At 57.6% G+C, this 24,700-nt stretch overlaps 1 protein-coding gene across 1 annotated transcript; it reads left to right on the forward strand.

Moving 5' to 3' along the window:
- Nucleotides 1–1,870: 1,870 nt before the first annotated feature.
- TXNDC5 (thioredoxin domain containing 5 (endoplasmic reticulum)) lies at nt 1,871–24,695 on the forward strand. The gene is made up of 9 exons (XM_004695580.2): nt 1,871–2,042; nt 2,919–3,030; nt 3,886–3,985; nt 5,140–5,255; nt 6,371–6,457; nt 6,670–6,813; nt 7,205–7,287; nt 7,856–7,985; nt 24,032–24,695. The coding sequence occupies exons 1-9, from the start codon at nt 1,954–1,956 to the stop codon at nt 24,152–24,154; spliced, it is 984 nt and encodes a 327-aa protein (XP_004695637.1). The 5' UTR covers nt 1,871–1,953; the 3' UTR covers nt 24,155–24,695.
- Nucleotides 24,696–24,700: the final 5 nt, after the last annotated feature.

The raw sequence follows: 24,700 nt of genomic DNA on the forward strand, positions 1-24,700 counted from the left end.
GCGAGCAGAGCCCGCGGGCTGGGCGGGGTACCGAAGGGCGGCGGCGGCGGCGGCGGGTGTGGGGGTGTTTTGGGGGGGAGCGCAGCTTCGCCCGCCCTCGCCCCAACTTGGGGATCCTGGGGGCAGCCTGCCTCGCCCTTCCTTTCGGCCAGCTCCTGGTGCCCTGTGGGAGGTCTCCCAGTGTGGGGCTGTCTGCCAAGGGCCTGGACCCCACCGAAGGGGTGGACTCCAGTGCTTACAGGCTACTGGGCCCCAGCCACCCCTCCAAGGGCTTCTCAAGGGAGACGCAAGCCTCATGGGAGGGGGCGCCAGCAAGGGGGTGGGCCGAACCCCTACTTTGTGTTCTAATTCGGGCGGCCAGAGTGACCTACAGGGACACCCGCGGGGTCCTTTTCTAAGGGTCCACCTCACCGACTTGGTACTCATATGCCAGGAGGCAACTCAGGGGGGGACAGATCAGAAGGAAACTGGGCAACAGTCCCCACCTGGGGGGGGTCCTCTCAGAACCTGGGGGGGGTACAGCCCCCTCCAAAGGCAGCGACACGTGACACCCGAAGGTCACTGGCCAGCGGCTGAGCACAGCAGGGGTTCCTGGGCCTCTGGCAGCAAACTGCCCCTGTTGAGGGTCACTAGCTTGGGTGGCAGTGCCAGAGTCCGACCATGCTCTTCTGGTCTCCCTGGGGTGTGTTGGGGGCCTGACAGGACCCCAGGGTAGGTGGTGGGGCCATTGGGGCTCAGTAGGATGGAAGGTCAGTCCCGTTTCTCTGTCCCCAGGGGCCTGGGTGTGCTTTTACTCTGAACTTGGCACAGCAGGATTGGGGGGCCAACAGCAGCTTCCTGTGGCCAGCAGGGTCACACTGAACCCCATGGCGTTGAGGTTGAGGCTTGTGACCCTGGAGAGGACCGTGGTTCTTCACACCACGTGGCCAGGATACCTCTATGTGCGTGTATTGGGGGGCTGCCACTGTCACCATAGTCCCCAGCTGGAGGTGACCCCCACTGAGAAGCACCCCATTGGTGCCCGGGAACCTGCTGACCTACCTGGGTGCTGAGGCTGCTGCTGGCCTGTTGGGTGCTACTGGGGGAAGTGGCCTGGGAGGGACACCCATCAGGTGAGGGAGTCCCCCGAGTTGCCTGGGGCATGGAACTGCAGTGGGGTCCCCTGTGCAGAGATCCTGAGGTACGGGCAGCAGCCACCATAGGGGTAGCGGAACCACGGTGGGGGGGGTGGCCCCCGGAAGTGCTGCCACACTGCACACTACCCTGAGGCCCCCTTGGAACCTCCAGGTGGGTTTCAGGTCGCTAATCTCTGGCCCTGTCAGCTGTGACCCCTTCAGAAACTGAGAAGTGCAGCTGGGCAGGAGTTCAGAGGCTCAGCTGTGCCCCAGGGGTAGGGGTGGTGCTGGGGGCCACCCAGTGAGCAATGGACCCTGCTGAGTTTCGGTTTCATGTCCACATGGATGCAGCGCTCTAGAGGGTTTAAAGGGAGGAAGTTGGGGTCACTGGTGGGTCTTGAGTGAGGGATGGGGTGTCGCTGGCTGGCTTTAAATGGGGGCTTAGAGGGGCTCAAGGTGTGGAGCCTCTGGTGGGTCTTGGGCAGGGGTGGGGGCATCTGGCGGGTCTTGGGCAGGGATGGGAGAGTCTGCCGGGTCTTGGGCGGGAGTGGGGGTGTCTGCTGGGTGCTGGGCAGGGGTGAGGGAGTCTCTGGCAGGCCTTGGGCAAGGGTGGGGAGTCAGGAGGGTTGGGGGAATCCCTGTGGGCTCTAAGTGGGGACAGAGGGGATTCTCAGTACTGTGGCTGCCACTGGTGACTGTGGGAGGAGGGACAGCCCTCTGCGGATGGCAGACACCAGGGTGGCCGTGCCCGCCCAGCCCTCAGTGGTTCTGTTGTAGGTGTGGACACTGTCAGCGGCTGCAGCCGACGTGGAACGAACTGGGAGACAAGTACAACAGCATGGCTGATGCCAGGGTCTACGTGGCCAAGGTGGACTGTGTGGCCGATGCGGATGTATGCTCCGCGCAGGGCGTGCGCGGCTACCCGACGTGAGTGGCCCCCAACCCTCGGTTTGCCCACCCTTCCTACTGCCTGGTGAGGCCTGGGTGGCCCTGTGGCCAGGCAGGTGCTGACTGCCTGAGAGGCCACCTGCCCAGCATGTCCTGGACTGGGGGAGAGATGGGCACAGCCGATGTCCACGGCCCCTGCATGCAGCCAGTAGGCTGGTTCTGGGCACGCATGGGCTCTGGGCCCTCAGCGGCTGCTTCGGCCATCCTCCAGCGTAGCACTGCCCCCTGGGGCATCTGAGGGGCACAGTCCCGGCAGCTGGGGTTGGCCCAGTGGAACCAGGGAGGCTGGGTTTGCTGTCCTCACGTGTGCAAAGGTGTGGCCTTGCTGTGGTGGCCCAGGCAGTGGGCAGGCACAGGGAGGGGAGAGCAGGCCAGCTGCCTGGGGCCTGGTCAGGGCAGTGGGCGCCTGTGGGGAATGGCCACCTGAATGTCCTTGGGGCCCCGCCTTCCGGGTGCCCTGCGCTCAGCGCCTGGCTACTTCTGCGTGCCTCGGAGGTGCGCTGGCGCTGAGAGCGTGAGGTGTGGGGTGCAGGCATCCCCCGCTGCCCACTCCAGGAGGCCTCCGTCCAGCCCTCGGGGGACAGGGCCGAGAGCCGCATGGAGCGGGGTGCAAGAAGACCATTTCCGTGTCAGTCCGCACTGGCTCCAGAGGCAAGGCGCCAGGCAAGGTGCAGGGGGTCCCCACCTCGACACCCCAGTCGTGCTCCTGGGAGAGCCCCCCTATCATGTGGCCCGAGTCCTGGGTCCCCTGTCGAGAGCTTGGGCCCAGGTAGGCATGTCAGGGAGCCTGGGGGGCCTCAGCACCCAGTGGGGCTTGGGGTGGGGGTGCTGAACCCCCTATGCGCTTTCCTGCAGCCTGAAGTTGTTCAAGCCTGGCCAGGACGCTGTCAAGTACCAGGGCCCTCGGGACTTGCAGACGCTCGAGAGCTGGATGCTGCGGACGCTGGACGAGGCCCAGGAGGGCCCGGTGAGGGACCCCGCCCCAATCTTCAGTTCACCTCCCGCCACCTCTGTACTGAAGGCTGGTGCAGGGAGGGACCAGGCTCTGCGCAGCGGCCTTCAGTGTTCCCGGGTGGAGGGGCCCTCGATGGCGTCAGTGTTTTGTTTTGTTTTTATTTAAAGAACAGGTTATAGGGAAGGGTTAGAGGAGCAAAGGACATGGGTGTGGACACAGCGGACAGGGAGGCTGCTGGAAGGGCCAGGTCTGCTGAGAGGCCTGTGAGGTCCAGACGGGCGGCCGGGGGAGCGGCCCCTGCTGAGGAGTGAGTGAGGAGAAGTCCTGGCAGGTACACGTCCCAGGTCACAGTGGGCAGGAGGCCGTGGCCACTCTCTGTCCTTTATTGGGCCCTGTGCCGCATCCTGCTGTGGTTTCTGTGGATGAGGCCCGTGGCCGGCGCTCAGTGATGTGTCCTGGCCGACTGGGACTTGGTGCCTCTGAGCACATGTGGGGAGTGGGGGTGGGGTTCCTGTCACTTCTGTGGCCAGTCTGCCCGCAGGCTATAGTACCTGCATCCGGCAGGCCTGATCACCTGGGCTCGACCGCTGCACCTGGCCTGTGCCCCCCTGCACACAGCCCTCGGCTGCCGTGTCCCCTGCTCTGTGGTGTCACCTCCTTCTCTGTGGTGACGCCCCAGGGACGCTCCCTCTATCCCCCTTGAGTCTCAGCATGTCCTTGGTGACTGGCCTTGTCCTGCGGACTGTCAGGACACATCCAGGGCTCGTGGGGCTGGAGGGCAATTCAGGGGACGCGTGTCCCAGGGCTCCAGGCGGTGGGGGTGCTGTGAGGGCTGGGCAGGACCGCAGTGACTGCTGTGTCTCCCAGACGCCGCAGCCAGAGGAGGCGGAGGCCCCGCGGCCACCTGAGCGCAGACAGGGGCTGTACGAGCTCTCGGCAAGCAACTTCCAGCTGCACGTGGCACAAGGTACTGGGGGTGGGGGGAAATCGGGCGGAGGCAGTTGGGCCTGGAATCTCTTGGGCTGGCTAGGAACCCTGGCCGGGGCTGCCTGGGGAGGCTGCCCACCGACTCATGTCCACGGCACTACCAGGGCTAGGCAGCCCCTCCCTGGCCGAGCCCTATCATGGGGCAGCCCCCCATCCCAGGCCCCGGCCCCCACTCCATCTCCGAGGGTGCTCAGGCCTGGAGTTGCTGCTGCAGCTGCAGCCCCGTGGCCCTTGCTCCTGCTCCCACGGCCACTGTCCACACCTGTCCATGTGTGGCGTCTCCACAGCAGGAGCCAGTGCTGTCTGTCTGGGAGCCCAGACGAGGCCCCACCAGGGCCACTGTCCTGGGACCCCTCTTTCCACGGGCTACAGTGCTGAGCCTGCCGTGGCTTCTGGGCCCAAGGTGGACAGACTGTGAAGCCTACGCACCTGTTGTACCCAGCTGGTCTCTCCCTCGTCTCCTGGCTGGCAGCGTCGCCCAGCATCCGGGTCTCATGGTACCAGCACCCTTAGGGGGTGGGGGTTGTCATTCCCAGCGTCCGCCTGACCACCCCTCACCCGGCCTGGTCCCTGCTGGCTGGCTCCCTGCAGCCTAGACGGGCTCCACCCTCCCACTGTATCCCTGTGAAGCGAGCTGTCAGATGCGGGCATGGCCGCTGGCTAGCCCCTCACGTCAGCTGCCCCCGCCCCGCCTGGCCCCCTTACACTGGCCAGCCCCAGCTCCGCCCTTCTCCAAGGCGACCTCCTGCACCTCCCAGACTCAGGCCCTCCTCCCCTTCTGCACACTCTTGCTGAGCGCCGCACACCCCGAGCCCTGCTTCCCATGAGTCAGGAGTGGGGTCGGACCACAGGACATGGTTTCTGCTGGCCAGTTTGGGGTGTAGCAGGAGGGCATGGCAGGGGAGCTGGCCATGACTTCTGCGGTCACCATGGCCCCAGGCCCCTGCCCAGCCACACGCTGTTTGGCATGGAACGGCCCGGGGCTCTCACCCGAGAAAGGTGCCCGCGGCGCCCTGCTGTGGGGTCTGAGCCTGTGGGCGATGCTGACCCTCTGCTCCCCAGGGAAGCTTCATGCAAGGGTGGGTCTGGCCAGCTGGTGTGGCCCACCTGCCTCAGCTGTGTCTCTCCCCAAAGGCAACCACTTTGTCAAGTTCTTTGCCCCATGGTGTGGTCACTGCAAAGCACTGTCCCCGACCTGGGAGCAGCTGGCCCTCGGCCTGGAGCACTCCGAGGCCGTCAGCATTGGCAAGGTGAGCCCAGCGTGAAGTGGGGTAGTCTGCAGCCACATGGGCTGGGTGAGGGGGGGTAAGGCCAGCTAGGGACGTGACCTTCGGGGCCAATGCTCAGGTGCCCACTGAAAGCACACTGCTCGGGATGTCCGCCTGCTGGCTCCTAGGGTGTCCACCCCCGCCCACTATGGCATCTGGGGGCCTCCATTATGGGGTGCCTGTAAGCCCAGCACAGCCCCAGTGGGCACCTGGGGGCCTCCTTGCATGACAGTCCCATATCCGGGCCCTGTGTGCCTGGCTACAGGGAGAGTGGGGCCAGAGCCTGAGTGCGGGCAGCCACCCAGCAGGGCCTGGAATCCCTCATCTCTGAGGCCGAGACAGGACAGTCTCTGTCAGGATGTGGCCCTCACCTGGGCTTCACTGAGTCAGCCTGGGCCCCACATACACCCAGCCCACGGTTCCAGGCAAGGCACCTGGCTCCAGTCTGATCTGTTTGGGGGACCCTCTCCCGCTATCTACTTAATCCCGTGGGAAACCAGACACAGGCCTGGTGTGGGGGATGTCTGCGAGCTGGACAGGCCGCATCTGTCGGCACTGCAGGGACCTGAGCGTCCCCTTGGGGCATGGACAGGCTTAACCTGACTGTGTCAGCCCCCTTTGTCCTCCTCATGGCTCCCCAGGGGTCAGGGAGGTAGTCTCAGGCTGCCCCCTGGCCCGAGCCCATCTGGGCCTGGGAGTGGCCCCAGGGCACAGCAGACCCCTGTTTTTCCACTCCCCTCCCAGCAGTGGGTTTCATGGGCTCCATCTGTTCTGCTCCCCACTCTATCTCACTCCCATCTCTGGCCTGCACCCCATTTCGAATATGCATGGGCAAGTAAGTAATGCACCAGTCCCCTCCTTGACCCATCAGGTCTGAGTGACGAGACTGTTCAAGCCGACTGAGGGCCCCTCCCATTCCCGGGGTGCTGCACCCACCCCTGTCCACCCCATCTATGCACAGACCTGAAGGTCTTTCAGAAACTTGGCCCCCGGGGAGCTGCACCACCACCCCAAGTCAGTGTAGCCTTGTGAGGGATTTGGGTGGCTCCAGGAGGCTCAGACCGGGTGCTGCCCCCTGTGACCCGCTTGCCTTCCAGGTGGACTGCACGCAACACCACGCGCTCTGCTCCGGCCAGCAGGTGCGCGGCTACCCCACACTGCTATGGTTCCGTGACGGCCAGAAGGTGGGTGCCGCAGGGGGAGGGGCGGGGGGCGGGGATGCTCTGGGCCAGTGCAGCTGCACCCTTGGCCTCTGCATGGTGCAGGCCCTGCATCCTTCGGGCAGTCGGGCTCAGGCTGCCAGTGAGACATTGGCGCAGGACCACAGCCTGTCCCGGACCGTGGCAGTGGACAGTGTCCCAGAGGCAGCAGCAGCCTGACGTCGCCCCCCCCCCAGGTGGACCAGTACAAAGGCAAGCGGGACCTGGACTCACTGAGGGAGTACGTGGAGGCACAGCTGCGGAGCGTGGATGGCGGAGCCCCTGAGAGCCAGCCCCCAGAGGAGGCCCCGGAGCTGGGTGCCCTGCCACCTGCTGGCCAGGTAGGTGCTGCTGGTGCCGGACATGCTCTGTGCTCGGAAAGGAAGACCCGCCGGGTAGCAAAGCTGGGGGCTGGACAGTGGGCATGGGCACAGCCCTGGGGGTGCCCATGGGTCCAAATGTGCTGGAGTCTCATGGCCACAGGTTCGGCCACCCTCCCGGAGCGCCAGGCCATGGACATGGGCAGCTACAGGGACACCGGGGGCTGTGGCGGGTGCTGGGGGACTGGGAGGCTGGCTGGGGCAGTGACCAGGAACCCAGCAGGGCAGGGATAAGGGGGTCGGGGGACTGTGTGGGTGCTGCCCGTGGCCACGGCCTCGGCTGCTTAGACGGCACAGCCCTGGACGGGAGACCCCAGAGCTGCCTGGGCGGGCCTGACCAGCTGTCCCCCAGGGCGCGGTGCTGGCCCTGACGGACGGGAACTTCGAGGACACTGTGGCTGAAGGCATCACCTTCGTCAAGTTCTACGCCCCCTGGTAAGTGATCTCTGGAGGCGGCAGCATCTGAGAGCGGGAACCTTGGCACATGGGGTCCACCTGGGGCCCTGCCAGGGGATGCCGAGGACGCAACCTTTGTCCTCCAGGCTCAACTCGTCCACACACAGGCCTCCCAAGGCAGCAGTGGCCAGCAGAGCCCCACCGGGCGCAGGGAACTGGCTGCACGCCCTGGGCCTATCCCTACGGGGAGTGTGGCCTTCCTCACTACCCCAGGAGAATGGCAACTAGCAGCTCAGAGATCAGCGCAGCATCTAGGCTGGCCATGGCATCCATGCCCACCCTGGTTGCCATGTGCCCACCTGGCTCAATGGTGCAGAGCAGAGGCGATGGTGGGCCGGTGACACAGGGACACTGGCGGCAGCACCCTTCACTGCCTACGAAGGTCCTGCCTTGGCGGCCACTTGCCAAGCCCTGGGTGCACAGGCCAAACGCGGCAGGGTGACCGCAATTCCAGGGCATCCTTTCACACCAGCAGCAGCAGCCCAGGGTGGGGGCCCGGCAGATACAGGGTCTGCTCTGGGCACCTGGCTCATTGATCCCTCCCCAGGTGTGGACACTGCAGGAACCTGGCACCCACGTGGGAGGAGCTCGCAAGGAGGGACTTCCCCGGGCTCTCTGCCGTCAAGATCGCCGAAGTGGACTGTACTACCCAGCGCGATGTCTGCGGCCGCTACGGGGTAGGTGGCCATGGGGGCGAGACACTGCAGACAGGGGATGTCACAAGGACACAGTGCCAGCAACACTGACCCTCACACACACTCCACGCAGCACAACTCAACACTTCACACATACACACGCCACATAAACACAGCAACCAATGACACAGACATACTGTTCACACACAGGAACACAGCAGACAACCCACCACACCCCACCACTCAGAGCAGAGAGCCCACACACACACCAACTCATATCAGACCCCAAACACACACCCCACCCCACACAACAGACGCCCCTCCCACACACTCCACCTCACACAGCAAACACCCAACACCACCACACCTCACACAGCAGACACCCCAATTCACACAGCAGACACTGCTCACACAATCTGCCTCACCACCACACCTCACACAGCAGACACCCCAATTCACACAGCAGACACTGCTCACACAATCTGCCTCACACAATAGACACCCCACTCACCCTGCCTCACAGCAAACGCCCTCCAGACACACCGCACCTCAAATAGCAGGCACCCTGCACACCCCAGCTCATAGAACAGACACACCACCTCACATCAGACACCCCACAGACACTTTGCCTCACACAGCAGACACGGCACATACCCCACCTCACACAGCAGAAACCCCTCACACACTGCACCTCACACAACCTGACTCCCTACACACAGTCCACCACACACAACAGCTACCCCACAACAACTCCACTTCATGCAGTAGATACCACATATACACCCTACCTCACACAGCAGATATCTCATACAGTAGACACCAACACACACATTCTCTCACCAGAGGACTCCCAACACACTCAGCAGACACCTCACTGCATAGAGCAGATACCCAACATACCCCTCCTTACAGCTGACACCCCACCTCACAGAGTAGACACTCATCCTCAAACAGCAGACAATCCACACTACCAGCAAACACCCCATACACATCCAAGTCACATAACAGATACCCCACACACCCATTCACACAGCAGACTCCCCCCCACACACACACTCACACAGCATACACCACACAGCAGACATTCCACACATACCCAACTCAGAGTAGACAACCACCCTCACACAGCAGTTATTCCACACACAAAGCACACACCCACCTCTCTTAAGACACCCACACATATCCCACCTTACACAGCAGACACCCCCAACACACCTCACAGAGTAGACACCCACTCTCACACAGCGGACAGTCCATATACACAGTTGACACCCCACACACACTCACCTCTCACAGCAGACACCCTCCAAACACCCCACCTCACAGCAGACACTCCACACACCCCACCTCACACAGCAGACTACCCACATGCAGACAACCCACACACATCCACCTCTCACTGCAGACACTCCACCTCACTCAGATACTCTCCACACACACTTCACCTTACAGAGCAGACATATCCAACACCTCGCCTCAGAGTAGACACCCATCCTCACATAGCAGATACTCCAACACACAGCAGACACCCCACACACATCTACCTCTCTCAGCAGACACCCCAACCCAAACCACTTCACACAGCAGAGTCCCCACATACACCCCACCTCACACAGCAGATAACTACCATGCTACAGAACTGACACCCCATACACCCCAATTCACACAGCACAAACACCACACACCCCATTTCACACAGCAGACTCCCCACATACACCCCACCTCACACTGCAGACACTCCCCATACACCCGCCTGACAGCAGACAGTTTATACACAACCCACCTCACAGCAGAAACCCCACATACACCCCACCTCACAGAATAGACACCCATCCTCATGCAGCAGTCACTCACACACAAAGCTAACACACCACACACATTCACCTCTCTCTACAGGCACCCCACATCACTCAGACAACCTCCACACACCCCCCACTTCATATATCAGACAACCCTGAAACACTCCATCTCACACAGCAGATGCCCCACACACACCCGACACCCCCACAACCCCACATAACACATCAAATACCCCAACACAAACCACTGACACAGCAGAAACCAGACACCCTCAACAGAGGACAACCCACACACAATCACATCACACAGGAGACGCCTCCAAAACACTCCACCTCACACATCAGATGCCCAACACACACTCCACTGAACACAGCACATACCCTATACACACTCCACTGAACACAGCAGACACCACACCCCCCACCAAACACAGTAGACACCCACCCTCACAAAGCACTCACTTCACACACAAAGCAAACACCCCAACACATCCATCTCTCACAGGAGACACCCCGCACACACCCCTCACAACATATACCTTAAACCACCTCAATCAGCAGAGTCCCCACATACACCCCACCTCACAGCAAACACCCCACGTACACCCAGCACCTCCCTAAAGATGCCTCCCAAACACGGCCTCACACAGCAGACACAAACACACACCTTCTCACCTAAGGCCACACACAGCAGACACGCTATACACACCCCACCTCACATAGCAGATGCCCCATACACATACCTCTCCTTACACAGAACATACCACAGCTCACACAGCAACAACCCACACACACAAACCCCACCTCAAAGCAGACACCACGCACACACACCCCACCTCAGACACCCTCCACACACAAACCACCTTACACAGCAGACACCCTATCTCACACAGTAGACACCGACCCTCACAGACATTCCACACACACAACAGACACCTTATACATATCCACCTCTCACAGCAGAAACCCCATACACATCTCACTCACAACAGACACCCTCCACAAGCACCCCACCTCACACAGAAGACAACCCCCACACACCCTCCTCACAAAACAGATACCCCATACACTGCACTCACACAACAGACACACACACACTCACACTGTAGACACCTGACACTCACACACCCTCCACATAATCCACATAGCACAGAAGGGCCCCACACACAACCCACCTCACAGAACAGATACCTCACACATTGTACCTCTCATAGCAGACACCCCAACTTTACACTACAGACACCACAGAACCTACCTCACACAGAAAACTTCGCAACACATACCACTTCACATAGCAGAAACCACACACACACACACACCCTCACCAGAGAACAACCTGCACTCAATCCACCTCACCCAGGAGTTGCCCCATACACACTCCACCAAACACAGCACACACTCTATACACACCTCACCTCACAAAGCAGACACTGCACACACACTCCACTTCACACAGTAGACACCCACCCTCACACAGCACTCACTCCAAACAAAGCAAACACCCCACACACATCCATTTCACAGGAGACACCCCCCCTCACAACAGACACCCTACACAAATATACCACCGCACACAGCAGAGTCCCCAAGTACACCAAACCTCACAGCAGATATACCCCACACACCTGAAGATATTCCACACACCCCACCCACAGAGCAGACCCCCCACATATACCCCACCTCACAATAGATGCCCTGCACACACTGAAACTCACACAACACATTCCCCACACACACCTCATCTCACACAGCAGGCACCCACAAAAACACCCTCTCACATGAGGCCATTGCACACACACAGCAGACAGGCTGTACACACCCAACAGCATACAGCATATATCCATCACACCCACCTAACACAGCAGACACCCCACACACCCACATCACACAACAAACAGCATACACACATCTCACCTCACACAGCACACACCCCACACTTCACACAACAGGCTCCACACACACACACCACCCTACATTGCAGACACCACAGACATAACCCACCTCATAGGAGAGACCATACACACCCCTCCTCACAGAATAGACACCAACCCTCACACAGCAGTCACTCCATATACAAAATGGAAACCCCACCTCACTCAGACACCCTCCACACACACCACCTCACACAGCAGACACCACATCTCATACAGTAGACACCCACCTTGACATAGCAGACACTCCACACATATCTACCTCTCACAGCACACAGCCGAACCCAAGCAGAGTCCCCACATACACCCGACCTCACACAGAAGACACCCCACACACACCCTCCTCAGACACCCTACCTCACACAGCAGACACGCCCAACATACTCACCTCACAGACTAGACACCCACCCTCACACAGTAGACACCCCACATAGAGCAGACACCCCACAGCATACACCTCTCACAGAAGACACCCCGCCTCACACAGCAGACACCCCCCCATACCTCACTCACACATGCTCCAGACACACCCCAACTTACACAGCAGACACACCCAACACACCTCACCTCAGAGTAGACATCTACCTTCACACAACAGTCAGTCCACACACACCACCTCTCACTGCAGACACCCTACACACACTTCACATCACTCAGACACCCTCCACACATACCCCACCTCACACAACAGACACCCGATACACTCCAGACCTCCACAGCAGAAACCCCACAACCCCACCTCACATAGCACACAACCACACACACTCCACCTCACCCAGCATACTCCCCAAACATACACCTTCACCAGAGGAAAACCCACACAAACTCTACCTCATATCAGACACCATACACACACCCCACATACACTCTATTTCACAGAGTAGACACCCACCCTCAATAGCACTCACTTCACACACAAAGCAGACACCCCCCACACATCAACCTTTCACTGCAGACACCTTCCTCACATGTCCCACCAAACAAGGCATACAACCCACATCACAAAGTAGACACCCACGCTCACACAGTAGACACTTTCCACACAGAGCAGATACCCCACAAACATCGACCTCTCACAGTAGACACCCTCTACAGCAGATAATCCCACCTCACACAGCAGACCACTCTCGACATACTTCACCTCTCACAGTAGATTTCCCCCATACAACCCACATAGCACAGCAGACACCCCACACTCATCCCACCTCACAGAGTAGACACCCAACCTCATACAGCAATTGGTCCACACACAGCAGACACCCCCCACCTCACTAAACTCCCTCCACACACACCCCACCTAACACAGCAGAATACCTACACTCAACCCACCTCATAGACACTCACCCTCACACAGTACTCACTCTACACACAAAACAGAAAACCACACACATCCACATCTCACTGCAGACATCCTCCATACCTACCCACCTTACATAGCACACACCCCACACACATCTACCTCTCACAGCAGACACTCTCTACACTCCCTACCTCACACAGTAAACTCTCCACACACCCCACGTCACATAGCATACTCCCCAAATACACACCGCACCTCACACAGCAGACGCCACACACACACCATACCTCACAGAGCAGACACCCACCCTCACACAGCACTCACTTCACACACAAAAAGGACACCCCACACACACCTACCTCTCACTGCAAACACCCCTTACACACATCCTCCTCACTAAACACCCTCCACACACACACCCCACCTCACACAGCAGACAGCCCACAAACTCCCCACCTCATGGAATAGATACCCACCTTCACACAGCATTTACACCAAACACAAAGTAGACAACCCATACACATCCACCTTTCACTGTAGACACCCTCCACACACACCCACCTTACATAGCACACACCCCGAACACACTGCACATGCAGAGTAGACACCCCACACACAACCCACCTCACACAGCAGACACCCTCTACACACTTCACCTCTAACAGTAGACTCACCTCACACAACCCACCTAGCGCAGTAGACACCCCATCTCATGCAGCAGTCAGTCCACACACAGCAGACACCCTCCACCTCACTATACACCCTCTACACACACCCCAACTCACAAAGCAGAATCCCTACACTCAACCAACCTCATGGATACCCACCTTCACACAGCACTCACTCCACACACAAAGCAAACAACCCACACAAATCCATATCTCACTGCAGACACTCTCCATACCCACCCCGCCTTACATAGCACACATCCCACAGCAGAGTATACAACCACCCTCTCACAGCAGACACCCCCCCACACATCCACCTTTCACAGCAGATACCTCCTACACACCCCCACCTCAGAGTAGACACACACCCCCACACAGCAGTCAGTCCACACACACAGCAGACACCCCACACACACCCCACATCACACAACTTGACTTCCACACACACACACCCCACTTTATACAGCAGACAGTCCACACACACACACACACCCCACCTCACACAGCAGACACCACAGGAACCCCTCCTCACAGCAGACACCTCACACACCTCTCATCACACCTACACAGCAGACACTCCACATACCCTGAACCATACATCAGACTCCCCACACATACCCTACCTCACACAGCACTCACACAGCAGACACCCCACAAACATCCACCTCTCACCGAAGACACTCCACTTCACTAGACATCATCCACACACATATCACCTTACACAGCAGACCCCCAACACACTTCACCTTATATAATAGACACCCGCCCTCACATAGAAAACACTCCCCACAAAGAGCAGATACCCCACACATTCCCAGCCTCTCACACAGCCAAATTCACATAGTAGACACTGCACGCACTTCACATAGCAGACACCTCCACACACACCTCACCTCACAGAGTACACACACCCATTTACACAGCAGACAACGCAACCACATCCACCTGTCACTCACCCCACCTCATAGCAGACACCCTACATTACACACCCTACTTCAGCAGCAGATACTCCCCACTTACCCCACCTCACAGAGTAGACACCCATCCTCACAGCAGTCATGCTACACACAGCAGAAACCCCACATACATCCACCCCTCACAGCAGACACCACCAACACACCTCACTTCACAGAGTAAACACCCACCATCACACACCATCACCTCACACAGACACCCTCCACACACACCCCACCTCACAGAGTAGACACGCATTCACACACAGCAGGTACCCCACAGACATCCACCTCTAATAGCAGACACCCATTACACACAGCAGAATTCCCACACACTCCACCTCACTCATGCAGCAGACACCCACCCTCACATAGCAGTCCACATACATAGAAGACACCCCACCCCCCACATAAACTCTCACAGCAGACACCTCACAGACTAGACACCTACCCTCACACAGCATTCATTCCACACATCCCCCACCTCACACACCTCTGTTCACATAGTGGACACTCCAAACAAACCCCTTCACACACAAACACACCACATATACCCTGTAAACAACCGCCTCAAGCAACAAACATCTTAATACACACCCCACCTCACACAGCAGACATCACACATACACCACACTTCACAGGAGAAACCCTAAAATCCCACCTCATAGACACCCACCATCATACAGCTGTCACTCCACACTCACAGCAGACACCACACACACATCCACCTTACACAGCAGACACCCCTAAAACACCTCACCTCACAGAGTAGATATCTGTCCTCACACAGAAGACACTCCCCACACAGAAGACACTCCCCACACAGCTGACACCCCACACACATCCACCTCTCACAGCAGACAATCTACAAACACACCCCACCTCAAACAGCAGACACACCCCCATACCTCACTCACACATGCTCCAGACACACCCCACCTCACACAGTAGACACGCACCCTCACACAGCATTCAGTCCACATACACAACAGACACTCTATACACACCAACCTCTCACTGTAGACACCCCCACAAACCCCACCTCACAGAGGAGACAACCCACACACATCCACCTCTCAGTATAAACCGACCATCACACAGCTATCAGTCGACTCTGAGCAGACACCCCACACACATCCAACTCTCAATGCAGACATGCCATACTCACCCTACCTCAGAGTAGGAACCACCATCACGCAGCAGTCAGCCCACACACACACCCCACCTCACGGAGTAGACACCCACCGTTTCACAGAAGACACTCGCCACACAGAACAGACACCTCCCACACAACCACCTCACAGCAAGACATCACTGCCTCACAGAGTAGACACCCACCTTCGCACATCAGACATTCCCCACACAAGCAGACACCATGCACACATCCACCTCGCACAGCATCAGACATTCCCCACACAAGCAGACACCATACACACATCCACCTCTCACAGCGTGTATGCGGTGTCTGCTGTGCAAAGTGGATGTGTGTATGGGGTCTACTTGTGTGGGGAATGTCTGATGTGTGAAGGTGGCACATACACCCAACATCAGAGTAGACAAGCACCCTCACACAGTATCACAGCACACACATCCTCCTCACTGTACACACCCTCCACACACACAGCAGACAGTACCACAATACACCACCTCACAGAGTGACACCCACCCTCACTCACCTCTCACAGTAGATACCCCACACTCACCCCACCTGACAAAGCAGATACCCCACCTCACAGAGTAGATACCCACCTTCAAACAGCAGACATCCTGTACTCATCCACCTCTCATGGTCGACACCTGCACTCACCCCCCCCTTCACAGCAGACACACACAGCAGACACCCCACACTCACCCCTCCTCAGAGTAGACACCCACCCTCACACAGCAGTCACCTTACACACACCCAACTCACTCAGACACCCTCCACACATACCCCACCAAAATACATCACCTCACAGAGTAGACACCCACCCTCACAAAGCAGACACCCCACACTCATCGACCTCTCTCAGTAGACACCCCACACTCACCCTACCTGACACAGCATAAAACACCAAAATACATCACCTCACAAAGTACATACCCACCCTCACACGGCACACACACACACCTCACCTCACAGAGTAGACACCCACCCTCACACTGCAGTCAAATCACACACATAGGCGACACACCATAACATCCACCTCTCACTGCAGACACCCCCAACACAACCAACCAAACAGCAGAATATTCACACACCCCACCTGACACAGCAGACACCCCACACTCACCCTACCTCAGAGAACAGACACCAGCCCTCACAAGCAGTCTCTCCACATACACAGCTGAATACCCATACATGGCACAATACCTATACACATCCACCTCTCACTGCAGAAACCCCAACACACCTCAACTCACAGACTAGACACCTACCCTCACACAGCATTCAGTCCACACACATAGCAGACACCCCATACATAAACACCTCTCACTGCAGACACCCCACCTCACACAGCAGACACCCCCAACACACCTCACCTCACAGAGAAGACACTGCCCCCACACACCCCACGTTATACAGCAGACACCCCCCCCAGCATACCTCACATCACAGAGTAGACACCCACCCTCACACAGCCATCAGTCCACACACAGGGGACACCCCACGCACACCCATCTCTCATTGCCGACACCGCACACACACCCCACCTCACTAGACACTCCACACAACCCCACGTTATACAGCAGACATCCCCACCATATCTCACTCACATCACAGAGTAGACACCCACCCTCACAGCAGAAACCCCATAAACACAGCAGAATCCCATACACACAGCAGAATCCCATACACACCACCTGAAACTGCAGACACCACACAAACACCCCACCTCAACAACAGACATCCCACACTCACACCACCTCACAGAGTAGACAGACACCCTTACACAGCAGATTCCCCACACACCCCACGGACACAGTAGACAACCACCTTCACACACATAGCAGACACCCTACATACATCGACCTCTCACAGCAGACACAGAAAAACACACCCCACCTCACACAGTAGACACCCATCCTCATACAGCATTCAATCCACACACAAAGCAGAAACCCCATACACATCCACCTCTCACTGTAGACACCCCACCTCCGAGTAGACACCCACCCTCACACAAAAGACATTCACCACACAGAGTAGACAACCCACACACATCCACCTCTCACATCAGACACCCATACACATAGCAGACACTGCACACACTCCCCACCTCACAGCGGACACCCCTCCACACACATCCCAACTCACAGAGTAGACACCCACCCTAACAGCAGACATTCCCCCACACACATCCAACTCTCATAGCAGACACCCCCTACACACCCCACTTCAAACAGCAGACACAACACACACCCCCCACCTCATAGAGTAGACACCCACCCTCACACAGCACTCAGTCCGCACACAGAGCAGACACCCCACACATCCCATCTTACATAGCAGACACCCATACTCATCCACCTCTCACAGTAGACACCCCACAGTCACCCCACCTGACATAGCAGACACCCCATACTCACCCCACCTCACAGAGTAGACACCCACCCTCACACAGCAGTCATTCCACATACACCACCACTCACAGTAGACACCTGCACTCAGACACCCCATACACAGCAGACACCCCATACACAGCAGAATCACTAGACACCCCACACTCACCCCACCTCACAGAGTAGACACCCACACTCACACAGCAGTCAGTACACACACAGCAGACACCCCACACATACTCCACCTCACTCAGACATCCTCCACACACACTTCACCTTACACAGCAGACAACACCAAAATATATCACCTCACAGAATAGACACCCACCCTCACACAGCAGACACCCCATATACACAGCAGAATCACCACACACCACACCTCACACATCAGACACCCCCCCAACACACACACCCTCATACAGCAGACACCCCACACTCAACCAACTCAGAGAGCAGACACCCACCCTCACATAGCAGTCACTCCACACACACACAGCAGACACCCAAAACATATCCATCTCTCGTAGCAGACACTCCACACCCATCCACCTCACAGAGTAGACACCCACTCTCACACAGCAGACTCCCTACACACCCCACCTCACACAGCAGACACACACCCCATCACAGAGTAGACACCCCACACACAAATCCCACCTCACAAAAGACACCCCACACACACCCCACCTCACAGGGTAGACACTCACTACACAGAGCAGACACACCCCACACACATACACCTTTCACTGCAGACACCCCACACTCACCCCACCAACACAGTAGTCACCCACCCTCACACAGCAGTCAGTCCACACACACAGCAGACACCCCATATACATTGACTTCTCACTGGAGACACCCCACCTCACAGAGGAGACACCCCCCACACATCCACCTCTCACTGCAGACTCCCCACACACACCCCACCTCAGAGAGAGTAGATACCCACCCTCATACAGCAGTCAGTCCACGCATACAGCAGACAACCCCAACATACCTCACCTCAGAGTAGACACACACTCTCACAAAGAATACATGCTCCATACAGAGCAGACACCCCACACTCATCCACCTCTCACAGTAGACACAGCGCACTCAACCCACCTCTACCTCAGAATCCCCACAATCATCCCACCTCAGAGAGCAGACACCCACCCTCACACAGCAGTCATTCCATACAGACAGCAGACACCCAACACACATCCACCTCACAGACTAGAAACCCACCATCATATAGCAGTCAGCCCACACACATAGTGGACACCCCACACCTCACTGCAGGTACTGCACACACACCATCTCACATATCAGATACTCCACACCCATCCAACTCAGAGTAGACACCCACTCTCACACAGCAGACTCCCCCTACACACCCCACTTCAAACAGCAGACACCCCACACACAGCAGCCATCCTCCCTCACACACCAGTCAGTCTACACACAGAAGACACACACACACCCCACCTCACAGAGTAGACACCCACCCTCACACAGCATTCAGACCACACACACAGCCGACACCCCATAAACATCCACCTCTCACTGCAGGACACCTCATCCACCTCTCACCAGGACACCTCATCTCACAGTGTAGACACCCACCATGACACAGCGTCAGGCCACACACACAGCAGCAACCCCATACACATCCATCTCTCACTGCAGATACCCCATAAACACCCCACCTCACACAGCAGACACCCCCCCACACCTCACCTCACAGAGTAGACATCCACACTCACAACAGAGAAGACACTCCGCACACAGGGCAGACACCCCCCCACACGCAGCAGACACTCCATACTCACCCTACCTCACAGAGTAGACACGCACCCTCATACCGCAGACCATAGCAGATTTCCCACACACATCCACCTCCCACAGCAGACACTGCACACACTCCCCACCTCACCTCAGAATAGACACCCACCCTCACAAAGCAGACATTCCAAACATAAGCAGACATCCCTTACACACCCCACACCCCACTTCAAACAGCAGACACGGCACACAAACCGCACACCTCACAGCAGACACCCCGCTCCCTACTTTAAATACAGACACCCCACACCCCACCTCACAGTGTAGACAACCACCTTCACACAGCAGTCAGTTCACACACACACAGCAGACACCCCACAACATCCACCTCTCACAGCAGACACCCCGCACTCATACCACCACACACAGCAGAACCCCCCCCACACACCCCACATCACAGAGTAGACATCCACACTCACACAGCAGTTACTCCACACACACAGTAGACATGCCATGCACATCCACCTCTCACTGCAGATACTGCACATACATCCCACATCACTAGACACCTCCACACACACCCCACGTTATAGAGCAGACATCACAAGCATACCTCACCTCACAGAGTAAACACCTACCCTCACAGGGTAGACACTCATCACACAGAGCAGACTCCCCACACACATCTGCCTTTCACTGCAGACCCCCCACACTCACCCCACCAGCAGAGTAGTCACCCACCCTCATATAGCAGACACAGAACACACCTTCCACCTAAAAAATAGACACCCACCCTCACACAGCGGTCAGTCAACACACACACAGCAGACACCTCATACACATCAACCTCTCATTGGAGACACCCCCCACATATCCACCTCTCACTACAGACACCCCCCCATACCCCACCTCAAAGAGTAGATACCCACCCTCATACAGCCCACACACACAGCAGACACCACATACACATCCACCTCTCACTGTGGACACCCCCAACACACCTCACCTTACAGACACCCACCCTCACAGAGAAGACACTCCCTGCCACAGAGAAGACACACTGCACCCCCCCCACCCACCCTGCAGACATCCCACATTCACCTCACAGAGTAGACACACACCCTCTCACACACCCCACCTCAGAGTGGACACCCACCCTCACACAGCAGACACCCCATACACAGCAGACTCCCCACTCACCTAACAGAGTAGACACCCACCCTCACACAGAAGACACTCCTTACACAGAGCAGACTTCCACCTCTCACAGCAGACACCCCACACATATACTACCGCACACAGCACACACACCCCACCTCACAGAATATACACCCACCCTCACACAGCAGTCAGTCCTACACACAAAACAGATATCACAAACTCCCCACCTCACACAGCAGACACCCCAAACACACACCCTGCTTCAACTGCAGACTCCTCACACTCACCCACCTCACAGAGTATAAATCCTCCCTCACACAGCAGTCAGTCCACACAGAGCAGACATCCCACACATACCACCCACCTCACAGAGTAGACAACCATCCTCACACAAAAGTCAGTTCATACACACAGCCGACACCCCATCCACATCCACCTCTCACTGCAGACACTGCACACATACTCCACCTCGTAGAGCAGATACCCCAAGCTTACCTCACCTCACAGAGTAGACACCCACCCTCACAGGTTAGACACTCACCACACAGAGCAGACACCCCACACTCACCCCACCTCATAAAGTAGTCACCCAACCTCACACAGCAATCAGTACACACACACAGCAGACACCCCATATACATCGACTTCTCACTGTGGACACACCCCCCACACCCCACATACAACCCACCTCACAGAGGAGACACCCAACACACATCCACCTCACCTTACAGAAACCCACTGTCACACAGAAGACACACCCCACACACATCCACGTTTCACTTCAGAGACCCCACACATGCACACAGAGACACTCCACACCCACACAGCAGACACACCCCATTCACCCCACCTTACAGGGTAGACCTCCACCCTCACACAGAAGACATTCCCCACACAGAGCAGACACCGCAAACATAGCCCGCTTCACACAGCAAACTCCCCACACACATCCATCTCTCAAAGCAGACACCCCACCTCACCCAGACATCCTCCACATACACCAGACACCCCCAACAAACCTCACCTCAAAGGGTAGGCACCCACCCTCACACAGCAGTCAGTCCCATACAGCAGACACCTCACACATATCCCACCTCACTGCAGACTTCCCACACTTACCCCACCCTCACACAGCAGACACCCTAGACCACAGCAGATTCCCCACACACCCACCTCACACAGCAGACACCTTCCATACACAGATGACACACCACACAGAGCAAACACCTACACACACACCCCACCTCACAGAGTAGTCACATAGCAGTCCACCTCACACAGCAGACACCTTCCATACACAGATGACACACCACACAGAGCAAACACCTACACACACACCCCACCTCACAGAGTAGTCACATAGCAGTCAGTCCACACACACAGCAGATACCCCACACACCCATCTTTCACAGCAGACCCCAAAAACTCACCCCACCTCACAGATACCCCACCTCCACACACCCCAATTCACACAGTAGACCTTCCACACAGCATTCTCCCCACACACCTTACCTTACATAGCAGACATCCCCAACACACCTCAAAAAGTAGATACCCATCCTCACACAGCAGATACCCCTACATATCCCAGCAGCCTCCCCACTCACACACGCCCTACCTCACACAGCTGACACCCCACACACCCCTCCTCACAGCAGACACCCCGTACACAATGCACACACACCCAACCTCACAGCAGACATCCTAACACCCCACCTCAGACACCCACCCTCACACAGTAGTCACTCCACACACACAGGAGACACCGCACACACACGCACCTCTTACTGCAGACACCCCACCTCACTAGACACCCTCCACACACATCACATCTTACATAACAGACACCCACCCACATCTATCTCTTACACTGCTGTCAGTCCACATATACAGTAGACACTCCACACACATCCACCTCTCACTGCAGACACCCCACATACACCCGACCTCACTCAGACATACTCCACATGCACCGCAGACACCCTCCCTCACACAGCAGTCAGACCACACATAGTAGACACCTACCTTCACACAGAAGACACTCCCCATAGAGCAGACACCCACACACACCCCACCTCACACAGCAGTTACCCACATCACATACCCCACCTCTCACATTCCCCACCTCACACATACCCCACCTCACACAGCAGACACTCCATACAAACTAATTCACACAGCAGTCACTCTTTAATACCCCACCTCACAGAGTAGACATCCATTCTCACACAGTAGTCACTCCACACACACCCCACCTTACACAGCAGACACCCCCAACACACCTCACCTCACAGAGTAGACACCCATCCTCACACAAGAGGAGACACCTACACATATCTACCTCACATAGCAGACACCCCAACACACAGCAGACACAGCACACACAACCCACCTCACAGCAGACCCATCCACCTCTTACAGCAGACTCCCCACACACCCCACCTCAACTGCAGACATCCCACATTCACCTCACAGAGTAGACACACACCCTCTCACACACCCCACCTCAGAGTGGACACCCACCCTCACACAGCAGATACCCCACACACATCCCACCTTACTCAGGCCCTCCACACACACACCACCCTACACAGCAGACACTCCCAATACACCTCACCTCTCACAGCAGACACCCACATACATATGCCACACCTCAGTACACACCACACACATCCCCCTAATAGCAGATGGACCCATGCAGCCGCCCTATGCCAACACCCCAGCACACACCCCACTTACCTCTGAGACCCGGTCTGCCTCCGCACACAGCTGATAGCCCCGCATGCGCCCCACTTACCTCCAGTACCCTGGCATGTCCTGCATGCTCCCACACCCCCAGATAAGCCCCCAGCAGGGACGCATCCCCCCGCCTGGCCTTTGTATGTGGGGTGTGGGCCCTGTGCTGGAGGTGACTCGCCTGACTTCAGCCCTCCCCACTCACACATTGTCTCCCTCCTCCCCCCTCCCAGGTACGCGGGTACCCCACACTGCTGCTGTTCCGCGGAGGCCGCAAGGTGGGCGAGCACGGCGGGTCCCGGGATCTGGACTCACTGCTGGGCTTTGTGTTAGCCAGGGCCCGCGACGAGCTGTAGCCGTCGAGAGCTGCCCCTGGAGTAGCGCCTCATTCCTGTCTGCGCCCCCATGCGCCAGGTGCTGCCCCAGGCCGAGTTGGCAGCCACTGCCTCTGGCTGCCTGGGCTAACTGTGTCCCCAGTGGGTCTGGCACTGCCCTCCTGGCCTGTCCTAGGCCACCGTGGGCAGAGGGACACACCAGCCTCAGACACCCCAGGCACCCAGCGTCAAGTCAGCTGCCCAGCGAGGCCTGAGAGTGGCTGTGTGGACGCAGTGCCATGTGACCGAGCCAGGCCAATGGGTCGTCCACTGCTCCGGCTTACGGCTGCCAGTTGCCAGTCCCGGGGTTGTGGGGGTGGTGGACAGGCTGCCCCTTCGCCCTCATGCTCATGGGGCCGCAACGTGGCCTCAAGACCAAAGATGGATGGGCCAGGTGGTTGTGGCGGGTCAGGGCTTGGCCTGGGGGCTGATGTTGCGCCATGTAGCTCCTCAGTAGTTTTGTGGTGAGAGGGAGGTCACGGTAGGGAGGGGTCTGGCATGGGACCCCCATGGCGCTGAGGTACCCCA

This window comes from Condylura cristata, unplaced genomic scaffold, assembly GCF_000260355.1.
Source record: "Condylura cristata isolate star-nosed mole 26May11 unplaced genomic scaffold, ConCri1.0 scaffold00072, whole genome shotgun sequence".
Taxonomy (NCBI): domain Eukaryota; kingdom Metazoa; phylum Chordata; class Mammalia; order Eulipotyphla; family Talpidae; genus Condylura; species Condylura cristata.

Bases quoted from the DNA above. Each gene is read 5' to 3' on its own strand.
- TXNDC5 (XM_004695580.2), top strand. From the start codon at position 1,954: ATGGCTGATGCCAGGGTCTACGTGGCCAAGGTGGACTGTGTGGCCGAT. The intron at 5,256-6,370 runs GTGAGCCCAGCG...CTTGCCTTCCAG, and splicing joins AGGCCGTCAGCATTGGCAAG to GTGGACTGCACGCAACACCA. The intron at 6,814-7,204 runs GTAGGTGCTGCT...GCTGTCCCCCAG, and splicing joins CCCTGCCACCTGCTGGCCAG to GGCGCGGTGCTGGCCCTGAC.